The 24767-nt window shown below is 43.3% G+C and overlaps 4 protein-coding genes across 4 annotated transcripts; 3 read left to right on the plus strand and 1 right to left on the minus strand.

Moving 5' to 3' along the window:
* Positions 1 to 15: 15 nt before the first annotated feature.
* LOC139567926 (heme oxygenase 2-like) lies at positions 16 to 5939 on the plus strand. The gene is made up of 4 exons (XM_071389535.1): positions 16 to 401; positions 666 to 854; positions 1649 to 1778; positions 2009 to 5939. The coding sequence occupies exons 1-4, from the start codon at positions 366 to 368 to the stop codon at positions 2134 to 2136; spliced, it is 483 nt and encodes a 160-aa protein (XP_071245636.1). The 5' UTR covers positions 16 to 365; the 3' UTR covers positions 2137 to 5939.
* Positions 5940 to 6615: 676 nt separating this feature from the next.
* Positions 6616 to 12184, plus strand: LOC139541398 (4-aminobutyrate aminotransferase, mitochondrial-like). The gene is made up of 15 exons (XM_071346009.1): positions 6616 to 6685; positions 7925 to 8016; positions 8472 to 8501; positions 8772 to 8889; positions 8987 to 9036; positions 9122 to 9202; positions 9456 to 9548; positions 9643 to 9705; positions 9803 to 9851; positions 10025 to 10173; positions 10345 to 10482; positions 10842 to 10988; positions 11093 to 11239; positions 11403 to 11517; positions 12063 to 12184. The coding sequence occupies exons 1-15, from the start codon at positions 6616 to 6618 to the stop codon at positions 12182 to 12184; spliced, it is 1464 nt and encodes a 487-aa protein (XP_071202110.1).
* A 527-nt stretch (positions 12185 to 12711) lies between these two features.
* On the minus strand, positions 12712 to 14247 carry LOC139567933 (transmembrane protein 186-like). The gene is made up of 2 exons (XM_071389551.1): positions 14118 to 14247; positions 12712 to 13824 (listed from the first exon to the last, which is right to left on the minus strand). The coding sequence occupies exons 1-2, from the start codon at positions 14118 to 14120 to the stop codon at positions 13129 to 13131; spliced, it is 699 nt and encodes a 232-aa protein (XP_071245652.1). The 5' UTR covers positions 14121 to 14247; the 3' UTR covers positions 12712 to 13128.
* Positions 14248 to 14446: 199 nt separating this feature from the next.
* Positions 14447 to 23409, plus strand: LOC139567932 (glycerophosphodiester phosphodiesterase 1-like). Its single transcript, XM_071389550.1, has 6 exons — positions 14447 to 15101; positions 15331 to 15506; positions 15706 to 15811; positions 16541 to 16633; positions 16889 to 17100; positions 22631 to 23409. The coding sequence occupies exons 1-6, from the start codon at positions 14835 to 14837 to the stop codon at positions 22776 to 22778; spliced, it is 1002 nt and encodes a 333-aa protein (XP_071245651.1). The 5' UTR covers positions 14447 to 14834; the 3' UTR covers positions 22779 to 23409.
* The last annotated feature ends 1358 nt before the right edge of the window (positions 23410 to 24767 follow it).

The following is a 24767-nucleotide window of genomic DNA, read 5'->3' on the forward strand; positions in this document are numbered from 1 at the left end:
GCTGACCCAAACCGCACTGTGCTGGTAGTGCACAGTTACCGTAACTATGGTGGACGCGTAACCAGGCCAACCCAGTACAGCTCAGCTCGGCTTGGTTTGGCCTTATAGTGTGAATCAGTCATCGGTTTCTTCCTTCTAGGGAGTGTATTTCTATTCAATCTGCTTCTGTTTCTGCTTCTGCTTCTGCTTCTGCTTGCTCTTTGGGGTCTAGGCTGGGTAACTGATTTGATTGATTGATTAAGTGAATGATCGATTGATTGAACCAGGTCACCTGCTCCCCGGGCACCCAGCCATATGTAGACCGCATCCACGAAGTGGGACGTGAAGACCCGGTCCTGCTGGTGGCCCACTCCTACACCCGCTACATGGGTGACCTCTCTGGGGGTCAGATCCTTAAGAAGGTACATAAAAGGGTTTATTTCACACTTATATCGATACAACTGCCACAATGATGCACTTTGGTAGTTTACAACACAGAAACTGAATTGTAGTCCACAATAACATTTATATGACATTGTATTAGCTATGAGAGAAGGTTTATACTCAACAAAAAGTGATTTCAGTTCATCTTTAAAATAATAAAAACATTTTAACAAACATATCAGTGTCAGCATTTTCTAATTGATTCTAATTAATTTACTAAAATGAATCCTATTCTAATGAAGGTGGCACAGCGGGCGCTGAAGCTGCCCTCTAGTGGCGAGGGGCTGCACTTCTACCAGTTTGAGGGTATCCACAGCACCAAGGCCTTTAAACAGTTGTACAGGAGCAGGATGAACGAGCTGGAGATGGACCAGGAGACCAAGGAGAGGATCATAGCCGAGTCTAACCTGGCCTTCAAGTTCAACATGGAGGTAAGATATTATTGATCAGGGTGGTTTTCATTAACCTCGTTCGACCATCCTGATCTCGCTAGCTTACATTCGGTTTCGCTCCACGCGGTTTATTCAGGATGGTGGATCAGGCTGTGATTTCATGATGCTAGTAGTGATCTACCACATGTAGTACTGACATATGATAGGTATCCTAACAGCTGTCTTGTGGTTAGCATAACAGCTGTCTTGTGATTAGCATAACAGCTGTCTTGTGGTTAGCATAACAGCTGTCTTGTGGTTAGCATAACAGCTGTCTTGTGGTTAGCATAACAGCTGTTTTGTGGTTAGCATAACAGCTGTCTTGTGGTTAGCATAACAGCTGTCTTGTGGTTAGTGTAACAGCTGTCTTGTGGTTAGCGTAACAGCTGTCTTGTGGTTAGCGTAACAGCTGTCTTGTGGTTAGCATAACAGCTGTCTTGTGGTTAGCGTAACAGCTGTTTTGTGGTTAGCATAACAGCTGTCTTGTGGTTAGCATAACAGCTGTCTTGTGGTTAGCGTAACAGCTGTCTTGTGGTTAGCATAACAGCTGTCTTGTGGTTAGCGTAACAGCTGTCTTGTGGTTAGCGTAACAGGTGTCTTGTGGTTAGCGTAACAGCTGTTTTGAGCTTGAAGAACACTGATATGAAGGCATAACACTTGATAAGTGTAATATAAATGATGTAAAAGGGTTTGGGAATATGGTTTGGCCTTTTAAACATCATACTCATTAAATGTTTGTAGGATTTTGTTGTAAGATGCTGATTTAATGCTGTTGGATACTTTCCTGTCCCCAGGTGTTCACAGAGCTGGAGGAGGCAGGGAAGAGCATCAAGGAGGAGGTGTTGGACGCAGGGTTCCCAGGACATGGCCATGGGGACATGGACGGAGACATTAACAAGTGCCCTTACTACTCTGCCAAAATGGGTAAGCTGCCTGCCTGAACTTCTCACACTTTAACATCTCCTTTTTCTGTGTTTGGCATCAATTAGACATGTCAAGTCATATGACAACACATTTGGTACTAACAGTAGTAACAGAATGAGGTCACAATGCAATCTTTCACTCAAGATAGTTTCTAGAAATTAGAACATGAATAACTGAATTATTATCCTTCTCTTTCTTCTCTTCCTCCTCTTCCTCCTCTCTCTCTCTAGTGGCCAGTGGCAACACTAACTTTGCCTGTCAGTTAGCCATGATGCTGCTGAGACATCCTGTTGGTCAGATGGTTCTGGCCAGCTGGGCGGCTGCTGTCGCCGGATTGGCTGCCTGGTACCTCATGTGATCTGTCACGGACTGATTCAGCCAATCATATGTTTAAAGGGCGGAAGACTCAACAAGGAAATGATGGACTTCTGGAGGAGGATGGCTAAGCTTTGTCCAGACTAATGAACTTGTTCCCTCCCTCAATCCTTTTCATTCTTTATTTCTCTCACTCCCTTCGTTGCTGTGTTGATACCAGCTGGTTGTTGTAGTAATGATGTTACTGTAATGTTGTAGGGTATGAACCCGTCTTTAATTAATCTTTTCACTGCCTACATGCAGATGATCTCCTTAGTAATGTCCTCTTCAGTACTTATCACCTGCACTATTCTGCTTATCAACACTGAATAGTTACATTGTTCAACTTTCATTTATGGCTGTAAGTGTGTATTGAAACTATACTGTACTTGCAGTACAGTGTATTTTAGGCATATACAGTTGAAGTCGGAGGTTTACATACACTTAGGTTGGAGTCATTAACATTTGTTTTTCAGCCACTCCACAAATTTCTTGTTAACAAACTATAGTTGTGGCAAGTCGGTTAGGACATCTACTTTGTGCATGACACAAGTAATTTTCCCAGCAATTGTTCACAGACAGATTATTTCACTTATAATTCACTGTATCACAATTCCAGTGGGTCAGAAGTTTACATACACTAAGTTGACTGTTTAAACACCTTGGAAAATTCCAGAAAATAATTCCATGGATTTAGAAGCTTCTAATAGGCTAATTGACATAATTTGAGTCAATTGGAGGTGTACCTGTGGATGTATTTCAAGGCCAACCTTCAAACTAAGTGCCTCTTTGCTTGACATCATGGGAAAATCAAAAGAAATCCGCCAAGACCTCAGAAAACCAATTGTAGACCTCCACAAGTCTGGTTCATCCTTGGGAGCAATTTCCAAACGCCTGAAGGTATCACGTTCATCTGTACAAACAATAGTATGCAAGTACAAACACCATGGGACCACGCAGCCGTCATATCGCTCAGGAAGGGGACGCGTTCTGTCTCCTAGAGATGAATGCTATATGCTCTCGCTATACACCAAGTCACTTGGCTCTGTCATATCCTCACATGGTCTCTCCTATCATTGCTATGCAGACGACACACAATTAATCTTCTGCTTTCCCCCTTCTGATAACCAGGTGGCGAATCGCATCTCTGCATGTCTGGCAGACATATCAGTGTGGATGACGGATCACCACCTCAAGCTGAACCTCGGCAAGACGGAGCTGCTCTTCCTCCCGGGGAAGGACTGCCCGTTCCATGATCTCGCCATCACGGTTGACAACTCCATTGTGTCCTCCTCCCAGAGCGCTAAGAACCTTGGCGTGATCCTGGACAACACCCTGTCGTTCTCAACTAACATCAAGGCGGTGACCCGTTCCTGTAGGTTCATGCTCTACAACATTCGCAGAGTACGACCCTGCCTCACACAGGAAGCGGCGCAGGTCCTAATCCAGGCACTTGTCATCTCCCGTCTGGATTACTGCAACTCGCTGTTGGCTGGGCTCCCTGCCTGTGCCATTAAACCCCTACAACTCATCCAGAACGCCGCAGCCCGTCTGGTGTTCAACCTTCCCAAGTTCTCTCACGTCACCCCGCTCCTCCGCTCTCTCCACTGGCTTCCAGTTGAAGCTCGCATCCGCTACAAGACCATGGTGCTTGCCTACGGAGCTGCGAGGGGAACGGCACCTCCGTACCTTCAGGCTCTGATCAGGCCCTACACCCAAACAAGGGCACTGCGTTCATCCACCTCTGGCCTGCTCGCCTCCCTACCTCTGAGGAAGTACAGTTCCCGCTCAGCCCAGTCAAAACTGTTCGCTGCTCTGGCACCCCAATGGTGGAACAAACTCCCTCACGACGCCAGGTCAGCGGAGTCAATCACCACCTTCCGGAGACACCTGAAACCCCACCTCTTTAAGGAATACCTAGGATAGGATAAAGTAATCCTTCTACCCCCCCCCCCCCTTAAAAGAGTTAGATGCACTATTGTAAAGTGGTTGTTCCACTGGATATCATAAGGTGAATGCACCAATTTGTAAGTCGCTCTGGATAAGAGCGTCTGCTAAATGACTTAAATGTAAATGTAAATGTACTTTGGTGCGAAAAGTGCAAATCAATCCCAGAACAACAGCAAAGGACCTTGTGAAGATGCTGGAGGAAACAGGTACAAAAGTATCTCTATCCACAGTAAAAACAAGTCCTATATCGACATAACCTGAAAGGCCGCTCAGCAAGGAAGAAGCCACTGCTCCAAAACCACCAGAAAAAAGCCAGACTACGCTTTGCAACTGCACATGGGGACAAAGATCGTACTTTTTGGAGAAATGTCCTCTGGTCTGATGGAACAAAAAGAGAACTGTTTGGCCATAATGACCGTCGTGATGTTTGGAGGAAAAAGGGGGAGGCTTGCAAGCTGAAGAACACCATCCCAACTGTGAAGCACGGGGGTGGCAGCATCATGTTGTGGGGGTGCTTTGCTGCAGGAGGGACTGGTGCACTTCACAAAATAGATGGCATCATGAGGGAGGAAAATTATGTGGATATATTGAAGCAACATCTCAAGACATCAGTCAGGAAGTTAAAGCTTGGTCGCAAATGGGTCTTCCAAATGGACAATGACCCCAAGCATACTTCCAAAGTTGTGGCAAAATGGCTTAAGGACAACAAAGTCAAGGTATTGGAGTAGCCATCACAAAGCCCTTACCTCAATCCTATAGAAAAAGTGTGGGCAGAACTGAAAAAGTGTGTGCGAGCAAGGAGGCCTACAAACCTGACTCAGTTACACCAGCTCTGTCAGGAGGAATGGGCCAGAATTCACCCAACTTATTGTGGGAAGCTTGTGGAAGGCTACCCAAAATGTTTGACACAAGTTAAACAATTTAAAGGCAATGCTACCAAATACTAATTGAGTGTATGTAAACTTCTGACCCACTGGGAATGTGATGAAAGAAATAAAAGCTGAAACAAATCATTCTCTCTACTATTATTCTGACATTTCACATTGTTAAAATAAAATGGTGATCCTAACTGACCTAAGACAGGGAATTTTACTAGGATTAAATGTCAGGAATTGTGAAAAACTGAGTTTAAGGTGGCTAAGGTGTTTTGGCTAAGGTGTATGTAAACTTCCGACTTCAACTGTTGTAACGTCCTGACCAGAGTTCTTATGTGTTTTGCTTGTTTAGTGTTGGTCAGGACGTGAGCTGGGTGGGAATTCTATGTTGTGTGTCTAGTTCGTCTGTTTCTATGTTCAGCCTGATATGGTTCTCAATCAGAGACAGCTGTCAATCGTTGTCCCTGATTGAGAATCATATATAGGTGGCTTGTTTTGTGTTGGGGATTGTGGGTGGTTATTTCCTGTCTCTGTGTTTGTGTTCTGCACCAGATAGGACTGTCTCGGCTTTCACGTTTGTTGTTTTGTAATGTTTGTTAATGTTCATCGTTTATGGTTTAATTAAACATGTTGAACACTAACTGCGCTGCATTTTGGTCCTCTCCTTCATCCCAGGAAGAAAGCCGTTACAACTGTATTTATGCTGTAAATGTTGCAAAGATTTTGATCTTGTAATTATGTAATTGCAATACAATATGTATATGTTTGGAAAAGCATTATTTGAAAACCTGTCCGCTGTATGCAATGCTGATTTAAAAAAAACATGTTGACAAATGTGTTTTATCAACGCTTTTGTATTCCAAGAGATGTATTGGGAATGCTGCCTGTGTTAAACTGTAGACCAGAATGTAGTACACATAGATGCCTTAGCCAGGAAGGTTCTTGGTCTATAACGCTTTAATAAAGAGAAGTTAAAATCACAGTTACAGCTCAATGTTTTCATGCCATAATAATAATCGACATGAATCATGTTAATCCAAGTTAATCTGTCGTTCCAATGTCTACCAACAGGTGGCATATATGCTTAATGTTTGACATTTTGGAAAACTGGACATTTCAGGATGTAAGAATCTTGACCTCAGCAATGAATGAATACATGAAACCCACCCTCCCCCACCTGTCATAGAAGTCCTCTTACAAAAATAAGGTCATCTAAAACCGACCTATTTTGATCCATCCTGTAATTATTACTGTCAGGACCTGACCCTTTAGTCTCCAGGAGAGCAGTGTAGTCAATGATAGTGGTGTGTGGTATACTGGACGATTCCGCACTGGCCCCCACCTCCACACCCACTTCTCTAAATGGCTGTGGTTGAGATATAAAAGGCTGTTGTGGAGTAAGGACGATGGCATACAGTCTTGTGGTTCCACCTGCACCACATTTTCACACTTCCACACAGTGAGTGTTTCCTTTACATTTTAAACTACTGCGCATATCATTTGATATGAATATTCTATTTTTAAAGTTATACTGTATGTGTGATGACCTTTAAAATATTGGTATTTTTTATTGGTATTTATGTGCAGAGTGTCAAGAAAATATGAAAATCAACCTTTTTTTGCATTCTTCATTCTTGCTACAGTGGTAGCTGAGGAGCATGGCCTCCAGTATCCTAAACCGCTGTCTTGCTTCCTCTCTGAGACCCAGCCTTGGGTTGTCTGCTTCAGGTAAGAGGAGAGAAACGTGTATATGACTTACCATAGTAGATCTATCAAAATGGATGAATGCAACAACCATGTCGCTGTCACTAACAAATACAGTCATGGGTGGTAACTCTACAATTTACTCGAAAGGCAAGGCACTCTGGGAAATATTTCAATAAGGCTTTACACGAAGCAGTGTGTTCATTTAACACTGTTCCTGTGTTTATATGGGTCCACAGACTCCACACTTTCAGTGTTAATTTAACACTGTTCCTGTGTCTATATGGGTCCACAGACTCCACACTTTCAGTGTTAATTTAACACTGTTCCTGTGTTTATATGGGTCCACAGACTCCACACTTTCAGTGTTAATTTAACACTGTTCCTGTGTTTATATGGGTCCACAGACTCCACACTTTCAGTGTTAATTTAACACTGTTCCTGTGTTTATATGGGTCCACAGACTCCACACTTTCAGTGTTAATTTAACACTGTTCCTGTGTTTATATGGGTCCACAGACTCCACACTTTCAGTGTTGATTTAACACTGTGTTTTTTTTTTTTTTTACACTGGAGAATTTTCTGTTTAGTGATAGGTAAGGCTGGCTTCTCACATGCTATTTATAGAAAGATAGTACATATCAACATTATGGTAATAACTAATAAGTTGAACACAATGACAATTGGAAGAAAGGAGATTGTGGAATGTCTTGTGAGTTTCTGAATGCATCGCTACATTATGTTGTATCTTAATTTGATCACCCTGTTGCAGGAGAACTTTCCTGCAATACAGGACATTTTAAACTTGTGTATTTGAGGTTTTAAAAGGCTTCTGAAGTTTGTAATTTCCACTTTGAAAATGTCGGACTTGATTTTCGCTTACGAAAAATGTATCAAACCCTACAAAAATGTCCATGAATTATCCTGTTGCTGCAGGATTAATTTCCTGCAGTGGCATACTGGCTCAAATGAAGATCCTACATCTGTACTTTCTGTCAGTCAAACAAGCATCATGTCTTTGACCTATACTGGCCATTCAACTTGCCAGAACAAGACAACTGGAAAACACAGTTGATCATTAATTCCCACCTCTGTACACTCCTCTTAATCCCACTCATTCCAGATGAATATCTAGCTTCCTCGTGAGGTATTTGTGATTTGCCGTACTGTCTTGTGACTAGCCACTGATTGGATGTGTTTTTGGCGTTGGCACAAACTTCATAACTCAAATAACCCATAGAATCTCGTTCACATTTTCCATAGGATACCGCCATCAGCAACCGGCTAAAAGAGTTGAGGAAGTTGAGTTTGATGGTCCTTGTATGAAGACTGAGGTTCCAGGGCCCAGATCTAAGGTAACTCAATAGATCAACTCTCGACCATATCACACCAAGGACCAGACCTACTAAGTTTATCACACTTTGCAAAGGCAAGAAAAAGGACACTATTAAAGACAGTTTTATGGGATTGTTTTTCATTCTCGTATGGAAAAAACAAGTGAAAACTATGCAGTAGTGCAAATGCTTAGTAAATCTGTCCCTCACTGTAATGTGCCAACTGTCTAACAGTATTGTTGTCTGTTAGTTAGGGTAGCAGGGATGGTAATGGGAACAACATATTTTTTAACAATTTAAAACGGTCTATGACTGTTTGTGAAATATCTTGTGAGTATTAACATTGGCCAAAGCTCTCAGGGATCAATCAATTACACATATAATAGAAGAAGCCATTCAAAGCACTTTAAATTCAGGACATGGTTGTTTCTTACGTACTGGTAGCATCCATTCATCTCTACTGTTGTTCTCCACAGATCCTAGCACAACAACTGGAGGGGATTCAGGTAAGAAATACACATAACACACTCAGATTTATATGATATAATATGAATGAAATGTCATGTCACTGCTGGAGGACAAAAAGAGAGGCGGTGAAGAGAAATGTCCACATCGTGAAAAAAGTGTCTTATTCTCCTTGACGTCCTCTGTCCACAAGTCATATCATATCGGATTTGTACGATGAGTCATGTGTAACGGCACCAGTGAAAATAGCCTCTTCTCTGTCCCTCTTGAACATCTCTGTCCCTCTTGAACATCTCTGTCCCCCTCTACAGAGTGTTGTCCAGGTGAACTTCTTCTGTGACTATGAGGAGAGTAAAGGTAACTACCTGGTGGACGTGGATGGGAACCGCATGCTGGATGTCTACACCCAGATCGCATCCATACCCATAGGTGGATATTCTATTCTATAGGACCCAGAGTTGTTCCTGGTTAGGTCACGTGGTCAGGAAAGACTTCAAATGTAAGTTTTTCTCTCTGTGATTTCCATGATACAATCACCCGTCACTCACAAAAGTCATGACGGATCCGAAAAATATGGTAAGCAGCAATGTTGATCTTGAGAATTGAAAAACATTTGATTTGCCATTGATGATGTGTAACTATTTTCTACAATCTGTGTCAGGGAACGTTTGTCAACCGACCAGCTCTTGGGATGATGCCACCGGAGCAATTCTCTGAGAAGCTTGTCAACGGCCTGATGGCAGTAAGTTTGATTTCAAATACACCTCGGAATATAACATCACAGCCTGTTAACACTATTACTAACCATGCATACACTTTCTAGACATATCAGGACACAGAGGACCACATTGGAAATATGTGTTTTATGATACTGTGTTGTGTTATCCCCTGGACTTTGTACTTTATTAATGGATTCAAACCCAAGAATAAATGGAATGAAATCAAATAACTCAAGTGATTACATGACTGGTGCGCTTCCTCCATTTGTCCACTAGGTGGCACCCAAGGGCTTCAGCCGGGTCCAGACCATGGCCTGTGGATCCTGCTCCAATGAGAACGCCTACAAAGCCATCTTCATCTGGTACAGAGTAAGGGCAGGACCATGGACAGTAACGCATTTATAAAGTCTATATTAAATATGGGCTGTATATATAGCAGACTTTTACTCTATGTGTTTCTTAGAACAAGATGAGAGGAAGTCCGGAACCAACTCCAGAGGAAGTAAGAACTAGTGTCATCAACCAGGTAGGTAACTCACACTCCCTCACAACTCTCCCGTTTGTCATTTTGTTATATAGGGCCAGCAGTTTCTCAGTCTGGTGTTCTCTCGTTCTTTTTCCAGGTTCCTGGCTGCCCTGACCTGACTCTTCTGTCCCACGGAAGAACTCTGGGTAAGACTTTAATATGTACTTACTTAATTACTTAGGCTGATACAATCTGACTAGGGTACTGAGAGGGTACACAAGGTACTTCCAACTGGGATGTAGGTAATTGTAATGACAATACATAGGTTTTAGAACCACGTAATATCAAGTCTGAACTCAAGGCTCTTCTATTCTCCCAGGCTGTCTGGCCACCACTCACACCAAGGCCATACAGAAGCTAGACGTGCCGTCTTTTGACTGGCCCATCGCCCCCTTCCCCCAGCTGAGGTACCCCCTGGACCAGTTTGAGAGGGAGAACGCACAGGAGGAGGCACGCTGCCTGGAGGAGGTGAGTCTCTCTCTATATATACAGTATCTCTTCTTCCTAATCTGACCATCCAACTGACTCTCATTCCTTATTCCCCTCATCCATCTGAACTATCCTTTCTTTCATTCTCCCCCCTGACCTTCATTCTTACCTCTATTCCTCTCATCCCTCGTTCAATCCCTCCCATCTCAGGCGGAGGACCTGATAGTGAAGTGGAATCAGAAGGGTCGGCACGTGGCGGGGGTGGTGATCGAGCCAATCCAGGCAGAGGGAGGGGATAACCACGCCTCCTTTGACTTCTACAGGAAGCTCAGGGGAATCACCAAGAAGGTAGAGAAAGGATCCTTACTGGTTATAGACAGAGTACAGAGCATCTGGAGGGATATGAATCATGCTGACAATCTAACTGATTTGATTATCTTGTTAGTGAAAATGATCAAATTAGTAGATATTGAGTAGAATTCCTTTAATTGAGACTTGGTATAAGCCACCTACCAAGGTGTGTTTTATCAAATACTTCTTTAAATACATTGATTGGTAAATAATATGAAGCTATCAAGGTACACTCATCTAGAAATCAGTACTTTACTGTGTAAGTACACTGTAAACAGTATTGTGATTACACAGGTCTTTAGTCATTTCAACCTACTGACCTTTGTGTGTCCGTCAGCATGGCTGTGCCTTCCTAGTGGATGAGGTGCAGACGGGGCGGGTCTACGGGGAAATTCTGGGCCCACGAGCACTGGGGATTGGACGACCCCGCTGACATCGTCTCCTTCAGCAAGAAGATGCTGACAGGAGGATACTACCAGAAAGATAGCTTTCAGCCTGACATGGTAGTGTGTGTGTGTGTGTATGTGGTACTTTTATATCAACCTTTTTACCTTATTTTCTTTTCTTTCTCTTCTCCTCTCCTCTCCTTTCTTATTTTCTTCTCCAGCCGTTCAGGATCTTCAACACGTGGCTTGGAGACCACACTAAGAACCTGTTGCTGACCGAGGTCATAAAGGTCATCAAGACAGAGAACCTGCTGGACCAGGCCAAGAGGTCAGGCAAGGTCATGCTGGAGGGACTCTACGACCTACAGGTGAGTTAGGGTCAAAGGTTAGGAGTCACTGTTAGGGGAGTGAAGAATGATCCCTGTTTGATATTTACTGTGGTTGTGTTATGAGTAGAGGGAGAGTGGTCGTTTGTAGTTTGTGTGTGTGTGTGTGAGACAGCATGCATCACCCCGCTCCTCTCTCTTCAAGGATAAGTACTCCCACATGCTCAGTAGAGCGAGGGGCATCGGGACGTTCTGTGCCATCGATGTTAAGGATGAAGACACACGCAACAACCTCCTCCTCCTCAAGGCCAGGAATAAGGGTAAGACTCTTAGCATGTAGGATGTGATGAATCCTCAAGGCCAGGAATAGGAGTAAGACTCTTAGCATGTAGGATGTGATGAATCCTCAAGGCCAGGAATAAGGGTAAGACACTTAGCATGTAGGATGTGATGAATCCTCAAGGCCAGGAATAGGAGTAAGACTCTTAGCATGTAGGATGTGATGAATCCTCAAGGCCAGGAATAAGGGTAAGACTCTTAGCATGTAGGATGTGATGAATCCTCAAGGCCAGGAATAAGGGTAAGACTCTTAGCATGTAGGATGTGATGAATCCTCAAGGCCAGGAATAAGGGTAAGACTCTTAGCATGTAGAATGTGATGAACAAACTAAAAGAATAAGACTATCAATTTAGCAAGATTATCAAATGATTCAAGGGCATGCAGCACAATATCCAGCATAATATTTACTAGCTTAGTATCGATAAGGTGCATCCATATCACTTACATTCAGTAGTACTATCAAGTGAATCGTTGATTCGTTAGTAAAGAATGAATACTATTTATGATGTTGTTTTCTTGTTCCAGGTGTGGTTCTAGGGGGCTGTGGAACCCAGACTATCCGGTTCCGACCAGCTCTGGTGTTCAGGGAACACCATGCTCATCTCTTCCTGGATATCTTTAATGACACTATCGCTGAGCTCAAGTAGAGTCTACACAGGAATCCAATGTGGCCCTGCTCAAACAGACCCATACACTGTCAATCTGCAGTGAAGAGGTTGACACTCCTCCAATCAATCAAATGTATTTACAAAGCCCTTTTCACATCAGCTGATGTCACAAAGTGCTTGTACAGAAACCCATCCTAAAACCCCAAACAGCAAGTAATGCAGATGTAGAAGCACGGTGGCTAGGAAAAACTCCCTAGAAACGCAGGAACCTAGGAGGAAACCTAGAGAGGAACCAGGCTCTGAGGGGTGGCCAGTCCTCTTCTGGGTGAAGATTAAGGGTATATGGCCATTAAGGCCAGATGGTTCTTCAAGATCTTCATAGCCGACCATCAGGGTACACTCCTGTATATTACTGTACATTATTTCACTCCAACGCTATAAGAAAATTATTTCCATAATAGACTGTGGGCTGATTGATTGCAATGGACTTTCTAAATGTCAAATAACTGTAGACATTTTCTGTATAGTGTTTTGTGTACTGTACCTTAAAATAAACTTGTAAAATATTTTTGCTTAAATGATCAGGGTGTCTTTATTGAAGGCTGTGAGTCTGAGCAGCTGTCCAACACATATGTCACTGTTTCTTTTGGTCACACACAGTAGTCAAGAAATGGAACAGAACAGACTGCAGTATATGTAGGTAGTCATCTCTTTAGCTGCTGAATATACAACATGTTAAATGCTCACAAAATAAAATACCCTTTTCACACCACTGTGTCAACCCAGACCTAACTGTGCTGGCTCAGATCTTTTCAGCACAGTTCCAGGAACTATAATGGATGCTTGGCAGGGCTCTGTTCGGCTCAGTACAGCTTGGCTGGGCTCTGTTCGGCAGTACAGCTTGGCTGGGCTCTGTTTGGCTCAGTACAGCTTGGTTTGGCTCAGTACAGCTTGGTTCGGCTCTGAAAAGCCCTATAAAAACATCAAATCAAAGTCCCAAACACTTTCTCAAAGGCCTGCCTATCCACAACACGTCCCAGTCTAGTTGAGAAGTACAGCGTCTCAGAACTACTATATCGCTTCAACCTCAATATAGTCTCCCCTATGGAGTCCCCGGTGTCCCCCAGAGTCATCACGTCCGTCACGGGCAGATACACGTCCTTCCTGCGTCCCCAGAACGTCAGGTGAGACACTTTCAGCGTCGTCTGGGACTCATCCAGGTACATCATCCCGACGACGCGTCTCAGGTAGTGACTAGCCGAGTAGAGCATGACGGTGGCGAACGCCGCTATCCCCGTGCTGTAGCTAACCAGTAGGTACGAAGCATCTCCTTGGGAATACATGTAGTAGACGGGCGGGAGTAAGAGCATGGTGATTCCGGTTTGGATCAGTTTGAGTCTGGAGACCGCTCTCAGGAGTTTGATGTGAGGTAAGGAATAGATGAGGTTGTATTTTTGGGTGGATAAGTCTGAGTATTTGGTGAGAGTAGTGACGTGGGGGGATGGGGGTACTGGGTAGCTGTGTTGGATACTAGGCGTCCATCTTGGCTCCAATCGGCTGACTACATGGGGTTGTGGGCCACAGATTAGCGACCTTGAGCTGCCTCTCAACACACAGTATCCTCTGCAGTGGGCCAGCACATGGTAGGACAGCCGAGGGAAGAGTGTTGTAGACCTATGCTGTGGGATAGAGACAGAGAGAGGGTAGGGAAATAGGGTAGAGATAGCAGGAGAGGGGCAGAGGGCAACAGATGGAGACATGAGAAATACAAAAATACTTTGTTTTTGTTTAAAACTACAAGCTGTTTAGAGAGCAAGAAGCCATACAACAGAGAACCGATTATTTTGCTGCATCCTCATTCATCCAATTTCTTCTAACGGTATTCTGTTTTACTCTATTCTATATTAGTGGCTATACAACTGACAGTCTAATATTGACACAAACGACAATAAGAAATAACTAATTTACCAACCATGTTAGCTGGCTTCTATCTTGCAAAATATGTGAGAAAACATCTCAGGAAGGTATCATTCACGCTGTTAGCCAGATGGCTAGGTCAGACCTTGCACTTTGGCACAGGAAGTAATTTACGCAATGTTCCAAGAGCAATTCCGCCCTCTTGTGGGCAGAGCGACATATGGTCAAAATAAAGTATTTGTGCAATTACTTTTATCTTTAATATTCATAAAGGTGAACAATAATTATTTTTGAAAAGCATGATATTTATTGCGCAAGTGTTTTACATTTTATTTTAAACTTTAGGTTCCACAAATCTATTACAACGGAGAGTGGGAGGTCCAATATGACAGTTATGAGGCAACAATGTTGCTGTTTGATTATGTGAATAGGATGTTGTGAAACTACGCTAACGATTTCAAATGTAGCCACTGAATTATTTAGTGTCTTGCTTCTGCATAGACTGAAGAAGGAATGTCAAGACCATCTTCGGTGGAGTCTTGATCCCATCTTCGGTGGAGTCTTGAGTGCCGATCTTCCAAAGAAGTGTCACTGTTTGCAGCCAACTTGAACAATATTGACACATCTTTCCAAGCTTCGTTGGCCTATTACGAAATTGTAACTTTATGACAGTGTTAATGCACTGTTGTCTGTCCAACAGCATAGCAGAAGTGTGTTGAACAGTCTACACCGCAGAATTGTGAGTCAGTGACCGTATGGACTCGGCGCAAAAATGCTGCAACTCGGAGACGAAATCGCCCTATTCTCTGTGGTGTTCGCGTTCGTTCTCCTCGGAACACGGAGCCCGATATGGTCCACCGCCCTCACCGCCTGCCTCTATGCCTTTCTGATCATGTTCCGTTTTCCCCAAGTCCCGACCAGCCAGGCGAGACAGGTGCTTCGGCCCGCTAAGAACGCTGCTTCGGGTGGGGTGTCCCTAGTCGCTCACCGGGGTGGAGGACATGATGCGCCGGAGAATACCATGACTGCCATCCGGGAGGTGAGTCAGGAAGTCGAGGAGAGAAGTATTTGTTCAACAAGGATTTGTGGTCCTTGAAAGCCGAAACATTCTCTCTCGCTCTCTCTCCCCTTACATAGCCTCCAGATGATTATGGCAAACCTTCAGTCAGCATAGTGGAGATTCAGTCAAGAAAGCACTACCTTGCTTCACTTCATGCCATCTCCTTTTCTCACCTCGTCTCAACCTCCCTCTCTCTCTGCATCTCTAGGCACATAAGAACGGGGCGACCGGCGTAGAGCTGGACTTGGAGTTCACATCAGATGGAGTCCCTATTCTGATGCACGATGAGACTGTAGACCGAACCACCAACGGGTCGGGACCCCTCACACAGCTAAGCTTCTCTGGGCTGAGTAAACTGGACGCTGCCGCTAAGCACCGACTCAGGTGAGAGGAAGAGAGAGATGGAGTGATACTGTAGGACAGCTCCGGTCCTGGAGGTCCCAGTGTGTGCATGTTTTTGTTCTCAACACTAAAACACATATTCAAATAATTAACTGATCATGGTTTAAATTGAGTTCTGTGCTTATTAGTTAGCTGGGACAGGACCAATGATGGCACGGTATATGTTATGTGGCTGCAACAGTGACAAGTTCCAGGGAGAGAAGGTCCCCACTCTACAGGAGGCTGTGGAGGAATGCATCAAACTGCAGCTCACCATCTACTTTGATGTCAAAGGTCACCCAGATGAGGTACAGCCAATCAGAAGCCTCAGATAAAGATTGTTGTGAATATACAGTTGCACACTACTGAGTACTTCTTTGTCTTCGTCTTAAGCCTAAGCTTGATAATTCTGTTGTTTGCTGTTCAACAGTACACTTTTAGACCAGTCATGGACCAGCTAGGCCCGTTGAAAGCCTGCTGTTTTAGTCAGTGGTCCACTTCAATTCAAGAAACTGAGAATTGAGAGCAGTCATCTAACTCAGTGGTTCCCAAACTTTTCCACTCCGGCTCCTCTTCCATCATTGGGGGAACATCTTTTGCTGTTTTGAAGCTAATTTCCCACAATTCTACACATTGTGTGTTCATGTCATATCTGAGTGACTCATACAATAAGAAAATTCGGACAAGTTATAACTATCTCTCTGTCTGCAATGACTAACATGATAAGAGGAACTGATGATGCACTACCCAATTTTCGAAATTGCACCTTGTGCATTCAACTATTGCAACATTCAAGAGTAAGTTTAAGGCCCGACTGAGTTCCTTTGGGGGGTGGGGGGGGGGGCGACGACTCTGCACCCGCTCTGCCGACCCCTTTGCACACCCCACAGTTTGGGAACCACTGATCTAACTGACCCCCAACAGTTGCTGGCTCACCAGTGGGTCTGAGAGGTACACATACACAAATATACACACAGACTCTACAAACAGAAAGTGTATGAATGACTTTTTCATGTTGTGTTCTTCTTCTCTCCCAGGCAGCGGCAGCCCTAAAGGAGATGTATCAGAAACACCCTGTGCTTTACAACACCAGCATCGTCTGTTCCTTTGAACCCAACGTCATCTACAGGGTAACTGTGGGCTGTTGGGTTGACGAGGGGATAGTAGTGGGCTGTCTATATGGGTACTGGGTTAGATGTGTCTATCTCTCTGTATGAGAGGACTAACAATGGATTTAAGTTTCCATGAAATGGCAGCCATTTTCATTTCAACTTCACTATGGGAAGAAAAATAGATCACAGATAGACATTTGAAAGATTGACATGATAAACTCGTAGTGAAATCCCTTCTCTTTCTCTCCATTGCCCTCTAACCCCTGACCCCAGATGCGTCAGGCTGACCCGGAAGTGGTGACGGCGCTGACCCACCGGCCATGGAGCCTTAGTCGGTTGGGTGACGGCACGCCGCGCTTCTCGTCGCTATGGAAACACCACTGGATGCAGGTGCTAGACGTGATACTGGACTGGGCCCACCACCACCTGCTCTGGAACCTCTGTGGTGTCTCTGCCTTCCTGGTGCAGAAGAACTTCATATCACTGTGAGTCACCGCTGTCTATTTAGAGTCCAAAATGGCACCCTAGTCCCTATATCGTGCACTACATTTCAAGTTTTAATGTCACGTGCAGAAGGACAGTGAAAAGCTGTTATCCCAACAATGCAGTTATCAATACCAATGTAGTACTATAAAATAAATGAAGGTAGAACTAAAACACACAAGAAATGTAAGTAAGAAGATAACGAGAACGGAAGTAAGCTACAGTTGATGTCGGAAGTTAACATACACCTTAGCCAAATACATTTAAACTCAGTTTTTCACAATTCCTGACATTTAATCCTAGTAAAAATTCCCTGTCTTAGGTCAGTTAGGATCACCACTTTATTTTAAGAATGTGAAATGTCAGAATAATAGTAGAGAGAATGATTTATTTCAGCTTTTATGTCTTTCATCACATTCCCAGTGGGTCAGAAGTTTACATACACTCAATTAGTATTTGGTAGTATTGCCTGTTTAAATTGGGTCAAACATTTTGGGTAGCCTTCCACAAGCTTCCCACAATAAGTTGGGTGAATTCTGGCCCATTCCTCCTGACAGAGCTGGTGTAACTGAGTCAGTTTTGTAGGCCTCCTTGCTCGCCCACGCTTTTTCAGTTCTGCCCACAAATTTTCTATAGGATTGAGGTCAGGGCTTTGTGATGGCCACTCCAATACCTTGACTTTGTTGTCCTTAAGCCATTTTGCCACAACTTTGGAAGTATGCTTGGGGTCATTGTCCATTTGGAAGACCCATTTGCGACCAAGCTTTAACTTCCTGACTGATGTCTTGAGATATTGCTTCAATATATCCACATAATTTTCCTCCCTCATGATGCCATCTATTTTTTGAAGTGCACCAGTCCCTCCTTGGGCTTGCAAGCCTCCCCCTTTTTCCTCCAAACATAACGATGGTCATTATGGCCAAACAGTTCTATTTTTGTTTCATCAGACCAGAGTACATTTCTCCAAAAAGTACGATCTTTGTCCCCATGTGCATTTGCAAACCGTAGTCTGGCTTTTTTATGGCAGTTTTGGAGCAGTGGCTTCTTCCTTGCTGAGCGGCCTTTCAGGTTATGTCGATATAGGACTAGTTTTACTGTGGATATAGATACTTTTGTACCTGTTTCCTCCAGCATCTTCACAAGGTCCTTTGCTGTTGTTCTGGGATTGATTTGCACTTTTCGCACCAAAGTACGTTCATCTCTAGGAGACAGAACGCATCTCCTTCCTGAGCGGTATGACGTACTATTGTTTGTACAGATGAACGTGGTACCTTCAGGCGTTTGGAAATTGCTCCCAAGGATGAACCAGACTTGTGGAGGTCAACAATTTTTTTTCTGAGGTCTTGGCTGATTTCTTTTGATTTTCCCATGATGTCAAGCAAAGAGGCACTGAGTTTGAAGGTAGGCCTTGAAATACATCCACAGGTACACCTCCAATTGACTCAAATGATGTCAATTGACTCAAATGATGTCAATTCGCCTATCAGAAGCTTCTAAAGCCATGACATACTTTTCTTGAATTTTCCAAGCTGTTTAAAGGCACAGTCAATTTAGTGTATGTAAACTTCTGACCCACTGGAATTGTGATTAAGTGAAATAATCTGTCTGTAAACAATTGTTGGAAAAATGACTTTTCATGCACAAAGTAGATGTCCTAATCGACTTGCCAAAACTATAGTTTGTTAACAAGAAATTTGTGGAGTGGTTGAAAAATGACTTTTAATGACTCCAACCTAAGTGTATTTAAACTTCCGACTTCAACTGTACATATGGTTAGTTCCAATACCGTATTTACAATGTACAGAGATACTGGATCTGTAGAGGTAGATATGTATAGTGGTAAACATACTATATACAGGGTCAGTACCATATTATAATGTACAGGATCTATAGAGGTAGATATGTATAGGGGTAAACATACTATATACAGAGTCAGTACCAAATTTATAATGTAGAGGGATACTGGATCTATATAGGTAGATATGTATAGGGGTAAACATACTATATACAGAGTCAGTACATATTATAATGTAGAGGGATACTGGATCTATAGAGGTAGATATGTATAGGAGTAAACATACTATATACAGGGTCAGTACCATATTATAATGTACAGGATCTATAGAGGTAGATATGTATAGGGGTAAACATACTATATACAGAGTCAGTACCATATTATAATGTACAGAGATACTGGATCTATAGAGGTAGATATGTATAGGGGTAGGTGAGTAGGCATCAGGATATATGATAAACAGAGTAGCAGCAGAGTATATGATGATTGTATGTGTTTAAAGTCAATATAAATGTGTGTGTGTGTTTGAGTGTGAGTGTGAGTGAGTGTGTAGAGTCATGTGAGTGTGCATAAAGACAGTGCAAAAAATATTAAAATATAAACATTCAAGAGTCAACTCAGATAGTCTGTGTAGCCATTTGTTAGCTATTTAACATCTTATGGCTTGGGAATAGAAGCTGTTCAGGAGCCTGTTGGTGTCAGACTTGATACACCGGTACAACTTGCCGTGCGGAAGCAGAGAGAACAGTCTATGGTTTGGATGGCTGGAGTCTTTAATGATTTTCCGGGCCTTTATTTTTTTTGTATGATATATATATATATATATATATATATATATATATATATATTTTACAATATAAAACATACACATACAAATGACAAAATCAACTACATCACACCTGCCCAGACCCACCTGCTCACACACCCATCTCCAGCGCCCGCATCACTCTCCGCCATATGGCCTCAAACTGCACCATTTTGTTTCATCCATATATATATATGTCCATCCCCTATATATATGTCCATTCCCTATATATATGTCCATTCCCTATATATATATGTCCATCCCCTATATATATGTCCATTCCCTATATATATGTCCATTCCCTATATATATATGTCCATTCCCTATATATATGTCAATTCCCTATATATATATATATGTCCATTCCCTATATATATGTCCATTCCCTATATATATGTCCATTCCCTATATATATATGTCCATTCCCTATATATATGTCCATTCCCTATATATATGTCCATTCCCTATATATATATGTCCATTCCCTATATATATGTCCATTCCCTATATATATGTCCATTCCCTATATATATATGTCCATTCCCTATATATATGTCCATTCCCTATATATATATGTCCATTCCCTATATACAGTGGGGAGAACAAGTATTTGATACACTGCCGATTTTGCAGGTTTTCCTACTTACAAAGCATGTAGAGGTCTGTAATTTTTATCATAGGTACACTTCAACTATGAGAGACGGAATCTAAAACAAAAATCCAGAAAATCACATTGTATGATTTTTAAGTAATTAATTTGCATTTTATTGCATGACATAAGTATTTGATACATCAGAAAAGCAGAACTTAATATTTGGTACAGAAACCTTTGTTTGCAATTACAGAGATCATACGTTTCCTGTAGTTCTTGACTAGGTTTGCACACACTGCAGCAGGGATTTTGGCCCACTCCTCCCTACAGATCTTCTCCAGATCCTTCAGGTTTCGGGGCTGTCGCTGGGCAATACGGACTTTCAGCTCCCTCCAAAGATTTTCTATTGGGTTCAGGTCTGGAGACTGGCTAGGCCACTCCAGGACCTTGAGATGCTTCTTACGGAGCCACTCCTTAGTTGCCATGGCTGTGTGCTTCGTGTCGTTGTCATGCTGGAAGACCCAGCCACGACCCATCTTCAATGCTCTTACTGAGGGAAGGAGGTTGTTGGCCAAGATCTCGCGATACATGGCCCCATCCATCCTCCCCTCAATACGGTGCAGTCGTCCTGTCCCCTTTGCAGAAAAGCATCCCCAAAGAATGATGTTTCCACCTCCATGCTTCACGGTTGGGATGGTGTTCTTGGGGTTGTACTCATACTTCTTCTTCCTCCAAACACGGCGAGTGGAGTTAGACCAAAAAGCTCTATTTTTGTCTCATCAGACCACATGACCTTCTCCCATTCCTCCTCTGGATCATCCAGATGGTCATTGGCAAACTTCAGACGGGCCTGGACATGCACTGGCTTAAGCAGGGGGACCTTGCGTGCGCTGCAGGATTTTAATCCATGACGGCGTAGTGTGTTACTAATGGTTTTCTTTGAGACTGTGGTCCCAGCTCTCTTCAGGTCATTGACCAGGTCCTGCCGTGTAGTTCTGGGCTGATCCCTCACCTTCCTCATGATCATTGATGCCCCACGAGGTGAAATCTTGCATGGAGCCCCAGACCGAGGGTGATTGACCGTCATCTTGAACTTCTTCCATTTTCTAATAATTGCGCCAACAGTTGTTTCCTTCTCACCAAGCTGCTTGCCTATTGTCCTGTAGCCCATCCCAGCCTTGTGCAGGTCTACAATTTTATCCCTGATGTCCTTACACAGCTCTCTGGTCTTGGCCATTGTGGAGAGGTTGGAATCTGTTTGATTGAGTGTGTGGACAGGTGTCTTTTATACAGGTAACGAGTTCAAACAGGTGCAGTTAATACAGGTAATGAGTGGAGAACAGGAGGGCTTCTTAAAGAAAAACTAACAGGTCTGTGAGAGCCGGAATTCTTACTGGTTGGTAGGTGATCAAATACTTATGTCATGCAATAAAATGCAAATTAATTATTTAAAAATCATACAATGTGATTTTCTGGATTTTTGTTTTAGATTCCGTCTCTCACAGTTGAAGTGTACCTATGATAAAAATGACAGACCTCTACATGCTTTGTAAGTAGGAAAACCTGCAAAATCGGCAGTGTATCAAATACTTGTTCTCCCCACTGTATATGTCAATTCCCTATATATATATATATGTCCATTCCCTATATATGTCCATTCCCTATCTATATATGTCCATTCCCTATATATATGTCCATTCCCTATATAGTGCACTACTTTAGACCTCTATATAATGACATGATTGCGCTTTAAGAAGCGATGTATCCTCTGATGAAACAAAAGATTTGCTGCTCTAGCCCTTATGTACTGCTGCTTTGTTGTTAGTACACGTCGCAACGGTTACCCACATCATTAGCTGTTTGAAGTGTACACACCCTCAATAACCACTGTTATATGGATACTTTGGAATTTTATCTAGCATGCTAGCAGATACCCATAGACTTCGTCATTGCGCTAACGCTAGTTAGCATTGGCTCACGAAACGACCTCTAACTTCCTTCATACTGGATACAGAGACATAAAAATGGTATCCAAGAGTTCATTTTGGGGGTGGTGGCAGCAACTTAATTGTGGAGGATGGGCACGTGGTAATGGCTGGAGTGGAAAGGTATCAACACCATCAAACACGTTGTTTCCATGTGTTTGATGCCGTTCCAGCCATTAGGATGTTGCCGTCCTCCCCTCAGCAGCCTCCACTGCACGAGGTCATCTGACTCTGGGGAAGTAGATAAAGGGCTAAAATCACTAAGTATCCCTTTATTACACAACATCTCATTTTACATTTCACATAACCTGTATTGATTTGATTGGCCATTGATTCCTTATTGACTGTCTTCCAGAGACTATGTCCAGTACTGGGCCCAGAGAGGGGTTGAGGTGGTGGGCTGGACAGTCAACACAGCTGAGGAGAAACAATACTACCAGGAGATACTCAACGTCAACTACATCACTGACAGCCTACTGGAGGACTGTGATCCTCACTACTGAACACAGTGGACGGACATCACACACACACAGAAACCTGCACAAAACACACACACTGAAGCGAGTTAAAATCCCATATTGGACACATACGGTTTTAACCCTGTGTTACTTATCTTACTGTGTATTGTATGCCTGAGACACATGATACAAATATTCAGTCCAGTACAATAGCCTTCAAATTACAGGGAGACTTCATTTAGTAAACAACACCGATGTACTGTAATAACCAACTCAGGAGTGTACCTACTGCACAGTTACATTTGAGATATTTATCTAGAGAGATTTACACTAGTGATACATTTTCATAATGGTCCCCCGCGGGAATTGAACCCACAACCCTGGTGTTGCAAGCCGCCATGCTCTACCAACTGAGCCACACGGGACCACAGCTCATACATATGTCATATTTGGAATCCATGATCATTCCAAGTGTCAAGGATCTGTGTCAATATGAACACTTTATTCTCACACAGTGCAGTACTGTGCTTTTCTGAAAGGATAGTCTAACTGAAATAAGGAAAAGTCTGGGCATCCAACCAGCCTTCCAATGAAATACTAACCTAATAAGATGCATTAACTTGAATGAAATAATCTTATAGGAATGGAAAAATAAACAAGGACAGTATGGATGAAGTATATTTGTTCAGCTTCTCTCTCTGTCCTTATGCAGTGTCTACCATATGGTTTCAACCCTCTGCCACAGGCTTCCCCTCACCTCTTAAAACAACATAAGGAAAGTCTGAAGCCGAGGCTACTACCAGTGTTCAATGACTATGGACATTGGTCAGCAGTCTCTAAGGTGCAAGGTTGAGTAACAGTGAGTAAAGTTCAGAGCGGGGTACTGGGCGGAGGCCGGCTAGTAACAGTGAGTAAAGTTCAGAGCAGGGTACTGGGCGGAGCCCGGCTAGTAACAGTGAGTAAAGTTCAGAGCAGGGTACTGGGCGGAGCCCGGCTAGTAACAGTGAGTAAAGTTCAGAGCAGGGTACTGGGCGGAGCCCGGCTAGTAACAGTGAGTAAAGTTCAGAGCAGGGTACTGGGCGGAGCCCGGCTAGTAACAGTGAGTAAAGTTCAGAGCAGGGTACTGGGCGGAGCCCGGCTAGTAACAGTGAGTAAAGTTCAGAGCAGGGTACTGGGCGGAGGCCGGCTAGTGGTTTCAATCTCTAGGTCACAGCTTTGATGCGCCTGTAGTGTCTCCGCCTTCTAGAAGGTAGGGGGGTGAACAGGCCCTGGCTCGGGTGGCTGAGGTCCTTGATGATAGGAGGCAGGATTAGGGTTAGTCCCATACATTGACCTATATAGAGCAGATGTGTCCTAGTGTAGGGGGCAGGGTGAACCTAGGTAGACTAGTATTACCCTGGTTAAGCCTGTCTGAGCCTCCTCTTGTCACCGGTGAGCTTCAGTTACCAAACATGTCTTGCCTGTCTTACATATGTTCTGACTCCCAATATGTATGTTGAACATACATACTAGGCTATTCCACAACAACCAAAATGCATGCCTTATGCAAATATATTTTAATTTATTTAACTATGCAAGTCAGTTAAGATCAAATTCTTATTTACAATGATGGCCTACACCGGCCAAACCCAGACAATGCTGGGCAAACTGTGTGCCGCCCTATGGGACTCCCAATTACAGCCAGATGTGATACAGACTGGAATCAAACCAGGGACTGTAGTGTCTCTTGCACTGAGATGCAGTGCCTTAGACTGCGCTCCCTATACTAAAAAGCCCAAGGCTGTGTTTGCATAATGACTCGTTTTAAATCAGAGCATATTTGTGCTGGTAAAAAATGGACTTCAGCAATCTCTGATTTAACTTCCCCATTTCATTCCAAATGTTAAACCCGATCATCGTGAATAGGCTTCAAATCTCCACGTGCTCGGATTACCGGGTGATGGGTCAGCAGTAGTGCTTTCTGAAGGGCGCTCCTCCTCTAAAACCGCGACGGTTGGGGGTGTGTAGCGATATGACCGGGGTGCCCATGACTGT

This window comes from Salvelinus alpinus, chromosome 2, assembly GCF_045679555.1.
Source record: "Salvelinus alpinus chromosome 2, SLU_Salpinus.1, whole genome shotgun sequence".
Taxonomy (NCBI): domain Eukaryota; kingdom Metazoa; phylum Chordata; class Actinopteri; order Salmoniformes; family Salmonidae; genus Salvelinus; species Salvelinus alpinus.